Here is a 20835-nt window from a genome sequence, read left to right on the forward strand (position 1 = left end):
ATATTGGTAGAGTTACTGAAAACTGGGTTTACTAATGAGGAATAGCAAATTGTTTTAAAAGATTTGTAATTTATATGTATTTCATTAATTTTTATGAAATCTATTAATTATGTCTGTCTTTATCAATATTTTCTACAATTCCCTCTAGACAAAGTGATTTTTTTTGATAAGTGAACAATATTGGAAACATTGCTCCAGAAGAGACCAAAAATTAGACTGGATAATGTAAAAGATTGCCACTCCTCCCCCTCCACATCATTATATATGACGTATATTACATAGAGAGAGAGAACTATATGACAATATATTGATCTATCATATACATATGCATATGTATACATGTAAAACTATATCTCATTTAAATCTGCATTTCAGTTACTCTAAAGAGAGTATTACACTTTTGTTTCCATTAAAACCTCCCAGATAACGAATTCCCATTGTACTTAATAAATTACACCTTCCTTTAAAAGAAAAGGTGATGGATTGAAAAATATTTAGCTCAGTCATGCATAATTGATAGGCTCCCTAGTGCAAATAAGTGTCTAATAAATAATTAAATTTAATCTCATTATAAGAGTTTTCATAATGGGATAATTTAATTAAATGAAAGCTAAAGGGTTTCTAAGGGTTGAAAGACGTTAATGTTGCTATATTTAGCTAATGGTCTGGGGATACTATAAGGAAGAAGGGTAATTCACAAGGGTGCATGCATTATTTAATGAAGCCCTCTGAGATGGAATAAAGGACAGATCAATGATAACTTGTCATTTTATCATTGCTTACAAAGCACATTTAAACAACCTAGGCTACATTAAAAGAGGAAAACAGACTCCCCACCCCCACGCCCAAAGCAATACTGCGGGCTTAGCAGGTCTTTTAAAAGACAGTAGAGGCTACTTCAATAAAATATACACTGAACACATGCGTCTACTTATAATACATATTTTTCATGAGAAATTGTCTCTAAGATCTTTCCTTTTCTCTGCTCCTCAAAGTGAAAACAAGTACAATCTAACATGCTCCTACTGTACTGTTAGGTCAAGTCTGCCTCTAAGTGAAAGTTATAATGGATACAGCATGTATATCTGATACTAAAAAATTGATAGTTGAGTCATGTGGGACCCATTAACAAGCTTTTTGAGTAGGCAGAGTTTTGTGCTCCCAGTCTCCCGAAGCACTTAACTGGACTAGAATAGTAAAACCTTCAAGCCTAAGCAGTTATCTCAGTTATAGGTGAACCTTGATGAATTCATATGAACAATGGATGGAAACATTTTCATATCTAATATGAGAAAAAGTATTGTTTTGTGAGAGATAGAAGTATAGGCAACATAGTATTAGAACTAAGTTGTCCTAGAGGCTATTCTCTTCAAGGCAGACATTTTTTCTAACAAAAATATGACAGAGTAACAAAGTACATTGACTGCCTTGGAGCCAGTGAATATGGCCAAATCGGCATTTGGAACAGTAGTTAGTAGAGGATTGTAGGAGAGCATCCAATGTCAAGTCAGACATGTGAATAAGTAAGTATAAGAGGAAAAAATGATACCACACTTAGTGTCAGGAGATCAGGTCCCAAGTCCTGCCCTTGCATCTATATATACATCTCTCTCTCTCTCTCTCTCTCTCTCTCTCTCTCTCTCTCTCTCTCTCTCTCTCTCTCTCTCTCTCTCTCTCCCCCCATACACACACACACACACACACACACATACACACACATAAATCACCTATATGTATGTCCTTTGTCTCTCTAGGACACAAGTGCTTCATCTGAAAACTGAAGAAGTTTGAAGAGATTCATTTCAGCTCTACATCCTATGATTCTTTCAATTCCTTGCTCATAACAAACACCTTGAGGGGTTGGGTGGGTGGGAATTTATCTTCTGAAATTTGAGGTGAAAACCCTAGGGAAGGAGTGCTTTGTTTATTATAAAATGTAGATAACAATAGCATCCATATCTCAGAGCTGTGATAAGGATTAAATGATATATTAGTAAAGTACTTCATATAGTTCCTGGCACATTATAGGTTACTAAAATGCTTGTTCCCTTCCCTTCTCCCTCTTTTTTCAGGAAGTAGATGAGCACTTATCAATAATGTCAAATCAATTTGTCAAATCATGGTGCTATTAGAAAAGAGACTAGACACAAAATAGCTTCATAAATTGAGAATTTACAGAGGAATGCAATGCAATGGGATATTATGATATAAGAAATGGTGAATATAGGGGCAGTGAGGTGACTCAATGAACTCAGAGTCAGACCTAGAGATGGGAGGTCCTATGTTCAAAGTACCTGACTCTGGGAAAGCTAGCCCTTACTGCTCTTCTGCCTTGGAACCAACACTTAGTATTGATTCCAAGACAGAAAGTAAGGGTTTAAAAAAATAGTGAATATGAAGAATACAGAAAAAATAGGAGAATTTATATGAAGTGATATGAAGTAAACAAAATAGGAAAAACAACACACACAAGCACTACAACAATATAAATAGAAGGAATAATGACAACAAAACATCTTAGAAATAAAGATCGTACATTTATAATATCCACATTTGGTCTGTAGAAGGGATATGAAAATGTACCACACAACTGTCTTTGGAGACAAAAAATGGGAAACAATAGAAACAATATAGATTTGATCAATAGGGGGTTTGTTATCAAACTAAATCTAGACACACTCTAAAATCCAGTTCCAAAATATTGCACAATGATCTGAATCCAAAACTTTGAATCAGATTCTTCCTTCTCTAAAGAAAAAAATAAACCATCCCTGCCCCCCACCGCCTCTTTTTCAGGATCCCCTCTGTGCCCCCTTTCCTACCCCAAGAGCAAGACAAGAGAGATTCCAGACCCTACTGCATTAAGAAAAGACATTATTTGGTCTGTTCCCTTGCTGGACAAGACAATCTGCCTTAGGACTCAATTCAGTCCTGGGGAGGGAGATGAAAGAGAGGGAGAGGATGAAGACCTAAGGGAGAAAGGGGTTTGATTCTTTCCTGTTTTTTCTCAAAGGTTTTTTTTTTTTCTGAAAAAAAAAGTTTATTGTTTCTCTACTCTTTTTAAGAAAAAAAATCTCCAAAAGAAAGAAATTACAATTTTTTGTTAGAAATATCTGCATTACATTAGAAATATAGAAATATTCTCAGTATAATGTCTTATACAGTGGGTATTTTGGTTAGTTGTGTTGTATTGTTTTTCCCTCTCTTCCTATCATAATTTTTAATTGTTTTGTCTAAGAAATAGTTCTTTGGGAGAGAGAGGAATATATATATTGGGAAGTAAAGATGGTATAAAAACAAAATTTGACGATTCTTTCTCAAGTGTTTCTATTATGGTAATGAATTCATTTGAGTTCTTGTCAAATTTTTTTGGTCAAATAATGGTCATTGTCATTGAATTTTAAGTTAGGAGAGAGCTTAGAAATAATCTAAAGAACAAAATATTTTAAATTTGGAAGAGACTTTAGAAACAATTTGGCCCAACTTACTCATCTACTTCTAGATCCTTCTCAAAAATGTATACTCTCTCAGCTCTCAGTTAAAAACCAGTGTATGACGAAAGGAAACTTAGAACTAACGAGCCTGAGTTAAAACTGCCACATCTGCAAAAGGATTCTTATCCTTATTCCTCCTTCCTCTCCCATAGGTGGGAGGCCACATGCTTTTGTATTTTTCTAAAAATAGTAAATGTACTTAGTGTAATTCAGGCTGGAATTGCAGTCAGGGGATGCACTGGAATCACACGTCAGATATTTAATAGCTATCTGACTTAAACTCTTAGCTTTCCAATTTTCCTCATTTGCAAGATGTACTACCTAACCTCAAAGGGTTGTAAGGAAAGTGTTCAGAGAACTTTAAGGCCTATATAACTGGAGAATTATTATTATCACTATTATTTATCTCCTTATAAATAAAATTATTGTCATAGCCTCTGGCTGTCAAATTAAGTTTCTTTCCTTTAGTCTTAGAAACTAATAGTTTAAAATGATAATTTTAAAATATGTCAATAGCCTACCTCCAGATCTTTAGGGTCTTTGCTATTTACTAGTAGTTAGAAGTTCCCTACAGCTGTGTCTTCTTATATAACCAAATTGGTTTGGAAAAACAATACCCCCAAAGGATGAATTTAGATTACCAAGACAAATGATATATTGTTTAATTCAGTTTTTCTTCTTTTCCCCTAACTCAGCCTGGATTATGTCTGGAGAATCAGACAAATCACCGAAAAGGGTTTCTGTACCCTCATCAACTTGTAGTCTTACTATTTTAATAGTTTATTTAAAACTATTTAATTCCTTATTAGAAACAACTATTTTCGTTTTTGTGTTTTGTTCTTTCATTCTGTTCTTTGGAGTAGGATTTGATTCTTCAATGCAGCCAAAAAGACCAAGGAAAATTCTGATGGATATTTTATTTAGCTTGATGACACACTGTAAATGGGGATGAGGATCAAATGAGAGAATATTTGTCAATTGCTTAGCATTGTACCTGGCACATAACAAGTGCCATATAAGCTACTGTTAAAAAAACAAAACTCTTACCTTCTCTTAGGGCAAGTACTGTGTTATTGGTTCCAAGGCAAAAGAGTGGTAAGGGCTAGGCAATGGGGGTTAAGTGACTTGCCCAGGGTCATACAGCTGGGAGGTGTCAGAGGCCAGATTTAAACCTAGGACCTCCCTTCTCTAAACCTGACTCTCAATCCACTGAGCCACTCAGCTGCCCCCTAAATATTGGCTATTAAAAAGTGGAAATGAGTATGGAGTAATTCGAGTGTGGATGTCAAATAGTAGGCGATAAAGTCAATGGCAGGAGATAAAATACTGCTTATGGAAGAATAAGATAGACTGGCATGTAAGTTTGATGAAATAGACTAGAGCCAGACTGCCGAACATAAAAAGGTCTGTTTCTTTATAATTCCTCAATGCTGTTCACTTTGTGACACACAATTACTAATGCTGCCTAACCTGAAAAAGAGAAACATGAGAGAAGAAAATACTCCTTTCTTAGTTGGCATTTTATTGTTATTTTCTTTCTTTCAATGTAGAGAATTTGTGAGGGTTCTTAGAATATATAGTAAGGAAGGAAACAAGTATTGATTAAGCCCCTACTATGTGTCAGGTGCCAGGTACATTTATGTTGGGGGAAAGCCCATGTAATTTGGGGCAGCTTAAAGGATTTTTCCCTTTGGGCATTTGGCTTTTCTCTCTTAGCTATTTCCATTCATCTATTTCTAGATGGTTTTCCTTGCAGTAGAATTTTTATAATACAAAGAGATAATTTGAATTCCACCACCCTCCCCAACTATTAAAATTTCTTCTTTAAACATGGCAATTGAATTCTTTATTCCATTTCTTGTCTCATTCATTTTTAGAAGCTTCAATCCAACACAATCTGGTATATCAAAGGATTCAGGGTGGACTGGAGGACAAAGGTGATTTATTTGGAGAAATATCTGAAGAACTTTGGTGCACTTTCAAGTCACATATCCCCAGGGATGTGAGCCCTACAGACAAAGTAATGCTTCTATTCACTCCCATGGGTCATTGCCTTTACCTGAAATATACTCATCTCATAGTTACAACTGGCAAAATCCTTTTCTTCTCTCAAAGCCCAGATCAAATGTCAGCAACTCAAGGGAACCAGTCTTGATCCCCAACAGCCTCTTTGGTAGGTATCTCTTTCTTTCCAATCATGTAGTATCCACCATAGTTCAGATATAAGTTTTTCATTGGACCATTGGCCTCTAGACAGGCAACTCTGCTTCCTTTTTCTCCCTCTCTAATCTATCCCCTACTCAGCTGCCCAATAAATCTTCCTAAAATGTTCATCTGAACACATTCTTTTCCCACTTTAGAATTAAGAATTTTTAGCATCTTCCTATTGCCTTCAAGATAAATACAAACTTCTTGGCATTGCGGTCTGTGTTCTGCATAGTCTGGCTCCAGCCTACTCCATCACACTTAGTTCACACCACTTCCCTTAATGCACTTTCTGTTTGTCATCTCGTTCCTCAGCTGCAGTATTTTATCTTCTACTATTGACTTTGTGCAGAATTTCTTCCCATACTGGAATGTTCGCCATCCTTACCTCCAACTTTTAACAGTCAATATTTATATGGTATGTACTATGCTAAGCACTTGATGAATATCTTATTTGGTTCTCACAACCCTGGGAGAAAGGCATTATTCCCATTTAACATATGAGGAAATTGAGGCAAATAGAAGCTAAATGACCTGCCTGGGATCACATGGTTGATTTATTTTTCTTCAAGATTCAGCTTAAATACTACCTCCAACTGGAATTCTCTTCTGATTCTGCTTGTCATTATGTGGCAGAATGAATAGAGCTTCAAGTCTGGAGTCAGGAAGATCTAAATTAAAATCTGGCCTCAGACCCTAGCTGTGTGACCCTAGGCAAGTCACTTGACACTGCTTGCCGCAGTTTTCTCATCTGCAAAATGACCTGGGGAAGAAAATGGCAAACCACTCCATTATCTTTTGCCTAAAAAACTCCAATTGGGGTCATTAAGAGTCAGACATGACTGAAAAGATTGAACAGCAACTCCCTACTTACATAATACTAGTTTTAATCTATCTTATATGTAATAATATAAGAATTCTTAACCCAGTATCCATTAAAGAGTCAGCAAACTTGGAGAGGGAAAAACATTTTATTTTCACTGACCCCCTAGCTGAAATATAGCATTTTCTTCAATTATAAACTTTAAAAATATATTCTGAAATAATCCATCAGCTTCACCAGACTTCCCAAAGTGTCTGGGGCAAATATATATATATATATATATATATATATATATATATATATATATATATATATATATTAAAAACACCTCCCTTAATATATAGATGTTCCTCAAGGACAAACATAATTGTTTTTGAATCTTTAGCACCAGAACATACTGCTTTGCCCACGGCAAATGTTTAATAAGTATTTTGCAGAATAAAGGTGAGCTTTCTCACCTTCCATTTCTAATATCATTGTTTAGATCACTCATTAGTCTTTATCACAACTTTCTTGTTCATAATGGTCTAATTCCCCCTATTAGATTCCACAGAGCAGACAATTAATAATTGCTTGTTAAATTCAATTGATTTACATTCATATTAATATTTAAACTTCGTGGCCCAAGGACCTATCTTAATAAAACATAAATCCCACACAAATGAAAACTCATTAAAATAAACACTGTCCTCAGTGGAGCCATTTTTCTTTCTAAAATGGTAGAAGAATGTCATCTTCTAACACAGCTAGAGTAGGATGTAAGTGAAATCTATAAACTCCCCTCTCTGTGATCAATGTTAGTTCCTGTTGAACTTTTTGCCTGTTAAGATTTTTCATTTTGTTTTGTATAAAGAGAAAAGACTTTCTTGGTGTCTGGTTCTCACCCTGGCCTGATTGATTATTTCCTCAGGTCTGCTTAGCTACACATTACTTCCTATTCTCCAGACTAAGGGCAGCAAGATCAGGGCTACTGGTACATGTAGAAAAAACTCTTTAAGAAAACACCATACATTATGGAGCTCTTTATAAGAAAAAAGAGAACTTGGGAATGTAATAGGCTACATCCAAAATAACATTTTTAAAATATTGTTTCTCAGTGGGGGAAAAAAGATTGAGAAAGCAAGCCATCAACTCATTTCATATAGAACTAAAATTATTTTTGTTTTTCTTTAAGTAAACTAAATAATGAAAATGTAAATCCCTACTTTTGAAGGAAAAAAATGAGTTTTTTCCCACTTTGATATTTGCATATGCTGAAATATAGGATTAAATCTCTCCCCTAAGCTAAAAAAAATATATTATTATAAAGACTTTTCAGGAAGGAAATTTCACTCTTCCACAGTTTAATATCAACAGGTTACTGCTTCCTTTCCAGATTTCAACAGGTCTCTATTGCATAATGTGATAAAGTAAAATATTTTCCTTTAAGTCTATAGACTAGATATGAGAATTCTTTCCTGACTGGTTTTGGCATCATCCAAATTAGATTTGAAATCTTTTTTTTTTTTAAACCCTTACCTTCTGTCTTGGAGTCAATACTGTGTATTGGCTCCAAGGCAGAAGAGTGGTAAGGGCTAGGCAATGGGGGTCAGGTGACTTGCCCAGGGTCACACAGCTGGGAAGTGTCTGAGGCCAGATTTGAACCTAGGACCTCCCATCTCTAGGCCTGGCTCTCAATCCACTGAGCTACCCAGCTGCCCCCTTGAAATCTTTTAAAGTGTGATTTAAACATACTTGCCAACTGTATAGAATTTAGAAATAAAGAAAAGGAGAATACACATCCATGTGTGATTTATCATGTGCCGGGTCCTCTGCTAAGCACTTTACAAATATTATCTCATTTAATCCTCCCAACAACCCTACAGTATAGGTACAGTTATGATCCAAATTTTTAACAGTTGCGGACACTGAGGCTACAGTGGTTAAATGACTTGTCCATAGGCAACCAGCAGGTAAATGACTAAGACCAAATTTGAAATCAGATCTTCCTGATTACAAGCTCAGCATTCTGTTCATTACACTATCTAGCTATCCTTAAGAGGGCAGCTTTTTAGCTATTTGGAGGTTGCTTCTTGCAATTTTTTGTTACTAAGTTCTAAACTTAGCATTTTTTCTTTACAAATAAGAATTTCCCTTTGTCCTCAAGTCTGACTTTTCTTTAATTTTCTTTCCAATTCTTAGTGTGATTGGATGTAACCCTAAAAGAGTTTGGGGATAATGTATGATTTATACCATCTTGAACTATTATTTTTCCCCTTTTCTTTTTGGGTTCTAAGTTTGTTCTTGATTTTGCTTCAGCTTTGGGATTTACATGAGAAGCTTAGAGAAGAGTTTTGTTTAGGTTTATAAAACAGTTGCATGCAGGAAGAGTTACAGTTTCTATTCAGGGATATGAACCAGACTCTTGATTTCATTGGTGGAGGAACTATCCAAAAAGAAAAACTCTTTGTACCAAAGTAGCTTGGTGCCTTCTTTGTGGCATATAATCTTACAAAGTCACCTAGATCATTGAGAAATTAAATTTCTTACTCAGGTCACACAATCAATCTGTATCAGGCAGGGGAAGTCAAATTTACCTCTGTTTACTTCACCAAGCTCTCTGGCATCTTTCTCTATAAGAGCCTTTTTCAAAAAAAGTGTGTGTGGGGGGGGAGGGGATAATTCATTAAAGCTTAATAATATACCTGGAAGAGTTTTGGGATAATGTATGATTTACTTCAACTTAAACTATTTTTTTCCTTTTCTTTTTGGGTTCTGAGTTTGTCCTTGGCCTTGCTCCAGTTTTGGGGTTTACAGAAGACATGCAGTGACTAACTAAGAGTACCTTGAAGTCCTTCCCCTGTTTTTTACTTATTGTGGAATACATTTGTTTTCTCTCTTTAACTAATAAAGCTCTTTTAAAAACAACAAATGTTTTTGTTTTTGTTTTTTTGCAATTGCAATGATACTTTTAAAAGATAAAATGGTCTACAAGGTAGGTCACTGGACATTTTTGAGCTACTTAATTACAATTCTCCTACTATGTCATTGACCATCCATAAATAAGCCACATGTTCTAGTTTAAAGAAAAAATATATTTCATGTATATAGAGTGTGTTTCAACCTTCTTCTATACTATCTAGAGTACAAAGCATCGATATTGATAATTTCTTGGCAATTTACTGATCTGCTTGGTTAATGAACTTTCTTTAAGGAAGTGCAAGGTTCAGTTCAGGTGCTACTCCCTTAGTACTGAGTCTAGCATTTCGTTGTTGCTTAATATATGCTTATTATCTTGGCTTGGTCTCCTACAGGAAATCTTTTCTAATCCTCTTAGTTGTTAGTTTTCTCTGTCTTTGTCTTTGTCTCTATCTCTATCTTTCTTTTTCTCTCTTTTACTCTGTGCCTCTATTTCTCTTTCCCACTTTCCTTAAATTTAGGCCACCAGGTGGCACAGTGGACCACTTTCAGAAGACCTCAGTTCAAATCCTGCCCTACACATTTATTAACTTTGAGAACTAGAGCAATAGGTAGCTGAGATACCAAGACCAAATAAGAAAAAAGAAAAAGAAACAGAATTTGCCCTTACAGGAGACAGCTAGGTGATGGAGCAGGTAGAGAGTGAGGCCTGGAGTCAATAAGACTAATTTTCCTGATTTCAAGTCCATCTGCAAACACTTACTGTGTCTTCCTAGCACAAAGTTCCTAGTCCCTAGTAGCTGTATGATCCTTGGAAAGTCACTGAACTCTGCCTCAATTTCCTAATCAGTATAATGAGCTGGAGAAGGAGATGGTAAACCACTCCAGTTAAGAAAACTCCAAATGGGGCCACAAAGAGTTGGACACAACCGAAAATGACTGAATAACCACAAAATCTGTCCTTTAAGAATTTATATCCTACTGGATGATTCAACATTTACATATACATAAATACATATATTCAAAATGTATATAAAGTAAAGCAAAAGTATAATTTTATACATAATGGAAGTTTAATAAATTATAATTGTAAGAATGAAATAGTACTAGTCAGTGATCATTTTCCACCAAATTATTTCTATTTAATGTAATATTAGGTAGCTTTTAAAATATTAGGGAAATAAATCTAAATCTAAATTTATGAGTGCAATCTCTTTAAAAACCCAATATAAAGGTTAGAATTAAAAAAGAAAATGCTAAGTCATAAGATAGGATTACTTCTTTAGCTCTAATTGTATGCAGCTTTTATTGTAAAGGAAAAAAAACGAATGCAAAGAAACATTTACATACATTCCCTGATGCTAAGAAAAAAAAAAATCCCAGAGGTTCTTTTTCGAAGTAAGGGGGGGAAACTGTAAAAATATTGTGTAAGGAGCAACATGAACTATAAAACTCTCCTAGTACAGGGCCATCTTACTGTCAATTTCAACCCTACTCAATGGCCTAGTTACCTCAATCTGAATAGAAAGCTTCTATTAAATTTAACAAAGAACATCTGTTTTTCATTTGAGGTGCATTCAACTGTTCATTAAAGTGTCCTAACTGTGCCTTTTCTTTTTTTTTTTCCTGTTTCACAATACTTTGCCTTTCTAATAGTCTTGCAAGTTCAGCATGTGACTTAAAAACCTCAGTGTCATTGTGGCATTTCCTTAGAAAAATGCCAGGAGAAACATGAGAGAAGTGAAAAATCTTAACGAAGTTCAAGAACAGTCTCTACAGTTTACCTTTTCCATACTTCCTAGGGGTGTTTATTTTCTGCAATTATTCATCTAGGCTTCACTGAGCCTGAATACTAATAAATTTCAAGAAGGGAAGTGAGAGGCCTTCTCTTCTGTCTGCGGGGAAGCTGAGGAAAACTCAGAGCTTGTCTGTGAGTTACTAGTATTAGCACCTTCCATGGAAGTATTTGCTTACCTTGCACAGCAAGCCATCTCAGGTCAAAATGGTGTAGTAAAAAAAAGTCTACGGATTCCTTTAATACTTTGATTCTCTTTGCATAAATTATTTTTCCTGGAGTGCCAAAGGTCTTTTATTTTTTTTTGCTTCCAAACTTTGTTTTCTCTTTAATTATTGTAGTTATCAAAATAATTAAAAAATAAAGGAATTCTTATAACCTACTTAAAATAAACAGGTAAGCCTTTGCATTTAAAAAATATGATGAAAATAAATGAATGAATGAATGAATAAATAAATAAGAGGGCAAAGGGTGGGGGATCAGCTGGGTGGCTCAGTGGATTGAGAGTCAGGTCCAGAGACTGGAGGTCCTAGGTTCAAATCCAGCTTCACTTCCTAGCTGTGTGACCCTGGGGGAGTCACTTAATCCCCATTGCCTAGCCCTTATCACTCTTCTGCCTTGCTACCAATACACAATATTGATTCTAAGACAGAAGGTAAGGGTTTAAAGTAAAATAAAGTAAAATATGACAGAGCCAAAGGAAAGAAAATATCATTAAATTAAAACTATCTCCATGTCCACAAGAATAAAAAACAATAAAATGTTAAGAAACAATTAGATTAGAGGCATCCAAATAACTTGATTTATTGATAGGTAGGCCTGGAGCTGGATGGTCCTGGGTTCAAATTTGACCTCAGATATTTCCTAGCTATGTGACTCTGCACAAGTAATTTAATCCCCATTGCCTAGCCCTTACTTATTCTGCCTTGGAACCAATATACATTACTGATTCTAAGATGGAAGGTAAGAGCTTTAAAAAAAGAAACAATTGGATTTTCTCAGGCAATATAGTGTGAAATTGAATATTTATTTAATATTTGTAGTTTTAAACAATGCAAAAAGGGTTGTCCGTGTATATTATTGAACAAATTAGTGGAGTGTGTAGGGGAGATAAGGGAATAAACATTTATTAAACACCTACTATGGGCCAGATGCTGTACTAAGTGCAAATGGTACACAGTTACAAATATCTATCTTACTTGATTCTCACAACAACCCTGCAAGATAGATATGATTATTATTCCCATTTTACAGTTGAGGAAACTAAAGTAGAAAGATGTTAAGTGATTTACTCAGGATGACACAGCTAGTCATTATATGAGGCCAGATCTGAACTGAAGTCTTCTTGATTTCAGACCCAACTTTTATTCTATACACTGAATCACCCAGATAGAATTTATATTTAAGTACATTTATATAAATTCATTGCAATCTAATCAATAAGTTAAACTTTTATTAAGCACCTACTATGTGACAGATACTGTGCTAAGTTATGGAAAGGTAAAGAAAAGCAAAAAATAGATTACTCTAGAATAGTTCACAACTTAATAGGAAATACATCATATAAACAACCATGTACAAACTATAAGATATATGCACACATATGTATATATACTGTGTGTGTGTGTGTGCTGTATATATATGAGAGTAGGAGAGTGCATGTTTTAGCTGGGACTTGAAGGAAACAAGGAGCCAGAAATGAGGAGGGAGATAATGGTACAAAACAAAATGGCAACAGAAGAGGTAGTCATCATAGATATTGAAAAAACAATTAAAAAAATATTTACTAAATACCTATTATTCATGAGAGGCAATTTGGTGGCTCATTAGATAGAATGATGACCTGAGTTCAAATCTGGCCTCAGACACTTACTAACTATGTGACCCCAGGCACTTAACTGTCTCAATTTCCTCATCTATACTATTAGTCAGAGAAGGAAATGGCAAACCACTACATTAGAAAACTCCAAATGAACACACAAAGAGTTGGATATGACTAAATGACTCAACAACAACAACAACTATTCCTTCATTCATTCAACAAGCATTTTTTTATGTGTCAGATAATGTGCTAGGTTCTGGGTATGCAGACAAAACGGAAATATTCCCTGTACTTAAGGAGTTTACTTTCTACTATGGGTAGAATATTCTGTCAAAGAGTTAGGGGAAATGCCATATTTAGATTTTCAAAAGGTCCCTACCCAAAATGGAGTCTTGATAAGACACAGAAATAGTTCTAACTTAATAGTACATAATAAATGCACCAGAGACATGCTAGCAATTTATATATATGACTATCAAGGGTTATATGTATAGTTCATAAAAATGTTAGCAATAGAAAGAGAGCAAACATGAACTGAACATCCATCACTTAATTTACTTTTGAATAGTCTTACATTTGGGAGTTTCATTTTTCATTCCTTATTTAATTTACTCACCAAGTCTGAGTGGGAAGTAGACATCAGAGGCCATCTAATACAACCTATTCATACCTGAATGACAATCAACTCTACAACTTTCCTGACCAATCTCCAGCATTTTTTTTTTTGCTTGAAAATCTCCAGTGAGGGGAAGGAAGTTCATTACATTTTGGGATAGCTTTAATTCTTGTTCTTAATGCCTTTTAATACCTCTCCAGATCTTCCATCCATTGCTTGTGTCCTGTGTCCTGTGGGTCCAAGCAGAATAAGTCTAATCCTTCTTCCATTTGATCCGAAAGCCCTCAAAATACCCAAAGAAAGAGATCACAGAACCCTGAACAAATGTTCATTAAGCATCTACCATGTGCTAAAAACTGTGCAAAATGCAAAAGATACAAATACAAAAAAATGAAATCATCTCTTCTCTCAAGATATATTCTAATGGAGGAAAGGAACATACATACATACATAGATAAATACATGTGCTTGTACACATATAGGTATGTGCACAAATATAAAAATAAATGTGTATAAAACATAAAGGGAATAAGTAAATATACCAAAATAGCAAAACACAATTTCTGGGGAGGGATACTAGCTATTAAAGGAATCAAGAAAGGTTTCAGCAAAAGATGGCCATTGAGAAATGTCTTAAAAGAAGAGATGGGCAGTGGAGACAAGGAGGGAGTATATTTTGGAAATATGGTAATGGTCAGTACAAAGCACAGAGATGACCTTTGCCATTGATATGTATGAGGAGCAGAGAAAAGACCAATTTGTCTAGATTCATCAAGTGTGAGTGAGAGGAGAAGTGATGTCCAAATGAAGCTTGAAAGTTAGGTTGGAGGGAGATTGTGTTTAGGGCTTTAAGGAAACCAGGGAAGTTTTTATTTTAATTTCATTGGTAATAGAAAATCACTGACTGAGTGAGGGAGTCTCATGGTCAGATTTGTGCTTAAGGAAAATTACTTTGGCAATAATGTGTAGAAAGGACTGGGGTGATAAGACATTTGGGGCTGGAAGACTCATTAAGAATCTGTTGCAATAACCTGAGGGAGAAGTGATGAGGACCTAAATATAGGTGGTAACTGCATGAGTGAAGACAAGTGAGAGTAGAAAGACAAGATTTGTAACTGATTAGATAGGTAAGATATTAGAGGATGAAGACTCAAGGATAATGTCAATTATGAGTACTTGGAAGGATAACAATTGCCTTTGATAGGAATAGAGATGTTTAGAAGAAGGAAGGATTTTGGGAGAAGAGTAATAAGTTCAATTGTGGACATTTTAAATTTAGATGTTTTGGGGACATCTATTTTGAAATATGAGTAGGCAGTTACTTGTGGGGGGGACACAAAAACTCAGGCAAGATACTGAGCCTGGGGATATATATATATACACACACACACACACACACACACACACACACAGATATATATATATATATATATATATATATATATATATATATATATATATATATATATGGAGATGGTAGTTGAACCCATTACACCTGATGAAGTCTACAAAGAAGAGGGTGTAGAGCAAAAGAGAAGAGGACCTAGGATAGAACTTGGGGAACACCCAATACTGGGGGCATGATATGGATATAAGTCAATAAAGGATTTTGAGAGAGAATGGTTAAATGAGTAGGAAGAAGAAGAGTGTCTGATAGCACCAAAAAATTAAAAAAGAAAGTATCTTGGAGGAGAGGGTAGTAATTGGTGATAAATGTGACAAGGACATCAAGAAAGATGAGAATTAGGAAATGACCATCAGATTTGACATTGAAGAGATTATTGAAAATTATGTGGAAAGAAGTTTTAGTTAAGTGATAAGGATGGAAACTAGGCTATAAAGAACTGAGGAAGGAGAGGAAATAGAAAAAGTGAATGTAGATAGTTTTTTTCAAGGAGTTTTAGAAAACAAAAGGAAGGATATAAAATGATAGCTTTAGAAGATGGTAAGGTCTACTGAAAATTGTTTTTATTTGTTTGGCTACTTTTTTAAGGATGGGAAGATGGAAATGCTTGAAGAAAATAGAAGAGAAGATATCTGTGTGCATATGATGTTTACTAATATAACTATAGATATGAAGAAGATGAGGATTAGAGACCTAGAAGTAAAAAAGTCAATAAATGTTTATTAAGTACTTATTTTCCAACTAAGTCTTAGAGCTACAAAGAGAAGCAAAAAGACAGACAGAAGGAATGATTCCAAGGATACAATTTGTTAAAGACAGGAGGAGTTAGGATCAAGTGCTTATGAAGAGGGATTTGCCTTAGCAAGAAGACACCTTTTTTCAAAAAGGGAAAAAAGAGATGTGAAATGATGTCAAAGGAATTTGAGATGGTAAGAATGAGGGGGGAAAAAAGGGAGCTTGTTTAGAATGGACTCAATCTTCTTAGGTAAAAGAGTGGGGTGAGGAGTGAAATGGCAGATTTTAGTAGGGAAGAGAAGGTTTGAAATAGGTTCTTTGTAGGTTCAGAGAAGGAATCACAGGGAATAATAGAGGGACTGTTTTGTGATAGTGAGGGACCAGTTGTGGTAAGATAACATGAATTTTAATGTACCTAGACAGTAGAGTTGTGAGACTCCACCTGCTGTGAATCAGAGTAGAAGAGGAAGATGGTAGGAATAATCCATGGCTAAGGTTTAGCAAAAGATGAATGAAGGATAAGAATGAGAGCAAGGGATTTGAAAACAGAAAATAGTATAGCTGTTTAAATGGCTAACTATTGGGTTGAAATCTAAGAGAGGAAAGTGAAGTCATGGACTTAGGGAGTACCAAGGGGTATAGGGATGGAAGGATTTGATCAGTTTAGGACTTGTGGGGCATAGGAAAAGGGGGCCAGCAGTCAGAGTTATATGGAAGACTGTCAGAGCTTCTAATCAGGAAAGTGGTATCTTCATCACAACCTTGGGAGAGGAGCTATTATTATCCTATTTTATAGTGTCTGAGACTGGACTTGAACTAGGGGATCTCTGACTCCAGACTGTGTTCTTTCCATTATATCACCTAGAAAGTTCTGTAGCATGGATTGTAGGAGTAGAGACTGAAAATATTGTGAGTAATCATAAACTATTTTAGATATAGAATTTATTGTTGTTGTTGTTTTTTAGCTATAGTAGGTGAGTTTTTTCCCATAGGTGATTAGGAGAATGCCATTAATTAAAACAGTGCAGCTAGATGGTGCAGTGAATAGAGAGCTGGGCCTGGAATCAGGAAAATATTTTTTCCTGAGTTCAAATCTGTCCTCAGATACCTGTGTAATCCTGGGTAAGTCAATCATGCTAACCTTAGTTTCCTCACCTATAAAACAAGCTAGAGAAGGAAAAAGAAAACCTGGTATTTTTACCAAGAAACCCCCAAATGGGGTCATGAAGAGCCAGACATGACTGAAAAACAACTGAACAACATCATTAATTAAAACAGGAAAGTCAGGAGGAAATAGTTTAGGGGAAGGTACTAGCAACTGGAAGGATCAGGATAAGATTTCTATGGGAGATGGCACTTGAAAGGAGCATTAAAAGAAACTAGGAATCCTATAAGGCAGATATTTTGAGGAAATGCATTCCAAGTAGAGGGAAGAATTACAAGGGGCAAAAGTAAGTATTCTGGAACATAAAGTTTGTGAGGGAGATTAAGGCAAAATCAGTCTAGAAAAGTAGTCTGAGTTCAACTGTAAACTAGAAACAAACTAGAGGCAAGATGGAGTAGTGAATTTTTTAAGCAGGATAGTAACATCATTATACTTGTGCTTTAGGAATGTCAACTTGGCAAACATATGGAGGATAGATTGTAAGAAGGAGAGGCTTAAGGCAGAGAAACCAAGTAGGAAGCTTTTGTAATAGTCTCAGATGAATGGTGATGAGGACTTGAATAAGGGTGTGAATGGAGAGAAGCAGACAGATGTGAGATATACTATGTAAGTAGTATTGCCTAGATCTGGCAATACTGGCAATTTGGTTGGAACTGAGGAATGTGATAAGAATGAAGGCTGACTCTACAATTGCAAACTTTGATGAATAAATTTACAGACTATATAGAAAAATAGGAAAGTTAGGAATAAGACAAAGTGTTGGAGAAAAGATAATGAATCCTGTATTGAATATGTTGATTTGAAATGTAGTTGGGCCATAGGATGGAACTGAGAATCTTCCATAGTTTAGCTAGAAAGATAGGCTAGGGAGATAGGAACAACATGTTCTGGAAATCTTCTTGGGAAGAGACTAGAAGCATTGATTGAGTGGTGGAAGTTGAAGAATTGGTTGACCAGATTGCTGAGTTAATACTAGATCTGAGACAGAAGTTGATGTCCAAATAAAGAGCAGAATCAGTAACAAGATCCAAATGGAGTTCTAGGAGTAAAAAAAGAGACATGGTCTGGAAGTGAGCCTATAAGGTTTGAAATGAGAAAACAGATAAGATGTAAGTTCCATAAAATAAAGATTTCATACAGCTTGCCACACTCGATTTTCTATAGTCACGTACAAATTTTCTTACTAGGAAAAGCTAGATTGTCCTTCTAATTTTTCATAAAAATAACTGGGACTGGAAAGACTCTGCTGCTATCAATAACATTACTTTTTCATAGAAAGGCTATCTTTAATTATCATTGGGAACTTTGAGATCCCTAATTATACTTTGTTTCATATTATTGCTATTTTAGTGCTTGTCTTTCTCTCTTTAATATTAGGACTGTCTTAGTTGCATTTATAACCTCTACAACAACAATCAGTATACTAGTACCTATTACATAATAGATACTCAGTAACTGTTTAATTAAATGAATGCAGTATCAGAGGAATATATATTTGCATCTAGTTTAGCTCCTTCACTTTACAGAAAAAAGAAGTTGAGTCCCAACAAGTTTAAATGACTTGTATGGACTTCTATATGGTACCAGTCTCACTGCATATTTTGGACATCAAAAAATGGAGGACAACAGATCTAGCTGTTTAAAGAAAAACTCATTATATAGGTACAATTTCTACCTCAATACCATTGACTAAAATTTACCCCAAAAAAGTAAACTAAGCCCTATAGAGTTCAAATGATTTGTAAATAAAATAAAAATGGTGGAGCTAAGTTTTGAACTTAGATGATATGACTCCAAATTTAGTACTCTTTCTATATGGCCTCCCCAATTTCATATCATATGGTCTTGGACTTCAGCAAGTTGGTAAGACATAGAAATACCCTAATTAAACAAGATCTAAAACATAACACATTAACATAGTAATCATCACATTAATTCTCCTTTCACAAAATCTGGAGTCTAACACTCCTTTTGTTATGGTAGCTATGGTAATTAACTAGGGTGAAGAATATGAATCCAGGCAGTTGTAATGCCTATTTCCACCACTCTAAATCAGGTCCTTATCACCTCACAAATAGACTATTATAGTAGTAGCCTAATTGAGGTCCTTGCCTTCAGTGTCACCCTCCTTAAATCCAATACTTAGATACTTATCATGATTTCATTCTTCCTAAAACATCACTATAATACTAGTAGATTCCTATTCAAAAACTCTCTCATTCCTAAGTAAAAGTACATTAATTTGCATTCAAAATTCTGTGAAAATGAAGCCCTGTATAGACAAGGTACATTGGGAGGAAGGCTGAAAGCCTAGGATTGAAGTAAGGATTGCAATAAATGGTGAGAACAACAAATAAGTCCTTTTGGAAAGCTCTGTTGAGAACAAGAGGAACACCAAGAAAGAAATAGGATCACAATTTGAGAGGAAAAGGAAATACTTACAAATATTTTGGTCTTCTCCAGGCAAGACACATCAAATACAAGGCTATCATGAAGAAAGTTGAGGCTGAGCATGTTAAGAGACTGGCATCCTGATGTCAAAGCTTTAAAGGAAGAACACATTTAGAAAAATTAACACCCATATGACACCAGTCTCACTGTATGCTTTTGATACAGTAAAATGGAGGACAACTATCTTACAGTTGTCTAAACAAAAACTCATAATATTGGAACAATTTCTACCTGACCTCTATTGAATAAGATGAGAAATGATAATTATATTAATACCAATAACTTTAAATTACCTAAAACAGATTTGAAAAGAATTCTAACAAAACATAAACAATAATAACAATATACAGGACTCATTATCCTAAAGCAGACATAGAAGATCGATATTTCATGGTCAAAAAAGGAAGAAGATTGATAGATATTCTCGAAGTATATGATAAATAGGTAAAAATTTAACAAAAATCCTTTTGGAACAAAAAGACTTCAGTTCATAAAGGATGACAATGCTGGATATGTCAATCATAATAGAGAATGGATATATATATATGGACAAAGCTTATGAAATAACTAAAATGAGTGATATTTAAAAGCACCCCAAAGGTGATATACATATAATCTTGATCAACAAAAAAAATTATCAAAGAATATATAAATCACAAAGATTTGTTTGTAGAAATGAAAGATTTTATAATTTTGGTTCAGAATCAAGTCAAAGATTATAGAAATTAAAGAAAGGTTATTCTGAAACAACCTGCACCAACTGAAGCTTATCATGAAAAAAATGATGGTAATGATGTAATGCATTAATGCAATTGGAAACAACTTAGCATCTACTAAATGGAAATCTAGTCAGAGAAATTAATTGCCTGAGGTAGAATTGACTAAACCATGACTTGTGAAAGAGAAAAAAATATGGGTTAAGGGGGCTGGGCTGGGGACAATGACAGTAAATAGACTGTATCTCAGAGAGAATAAAGTCTGTATGGAACAATAGAAAAAAAAAGTGGCTCTGTAGTCAGAGAACCTGAGTTCAAATCCCACTTCTACCATTTACTCTCTCTGAAACCTTGTAGCAAGTCTCATAAAGCCTTAATTTCCTCATCTGTAAAAAGAGTATGTATTAGACCAGATGGCATCTGAGGCTTCCCAGACTGGATAACTAGAATTATATGCTAGAAGTTTGTTGCCATTTATAAACTAATAGATAACATACCTATCTACATGCCACACATACAAAACTCATTATCTTAGAGAATTCAATAAACAGAAGCAACATTAGAACTATAAGAATTCCCTACAAAAGCACAAGCATAAAACAGACACATAAAAACTCAAGAACCATATTTTTGACAAATGTCACCATATGGAATACTCATAATCTCCAAATTACATGGAATTAAAGCTCTTTAAAATATAGAGCCCTAAT

The 20835-nt window shown here is 34.8% G+C and overlaps 1 protein-coding gene across 8 annotated transcripts in view; it reads right to left on the reverse strand.

The window, feature by feature from the left end:
- The window catches only part of EYA1 (EYA transcriptional coactivator and phosphatase 1), a 225279-nt gene that overhangs the window by 192128 nt on the left and 12316 nt on the right, over window positions 1-20835 (reverse strand). For all 8 annotated transcript variants that reach the window (XM_056824103.1, XM_056824102.1, XM_056824099.1 and 5 more), the window contains exon 2: window positions 19401-19501. In XM_056824103.1, the coding sequence (XP_056680081.1) occupies window positions 19401-19472 (72 nt within the window). In that variant the 5' untranslated portion in view covers window positions 19473-19501. The remainder of the gene's footprint in view (window positions 1-19400; window positions 19502-20835) is intronic.

This window comes from Monodelphis domestica, chromosome 3 (genome assembly GCF_027887165.1).
Source record: "Monodelphis domestica isolate mMonDom1 chromosome 3, mMonDom1.pri, whole genome shotgun sequence".
In the NCBI taxonomy this organism is placed as follows: Eukaryota; Metazoa; Chordata; class Mammalia; order Didelphimorphia; family Didelphidae; genus Monodelphis; species Monodelphis domestica.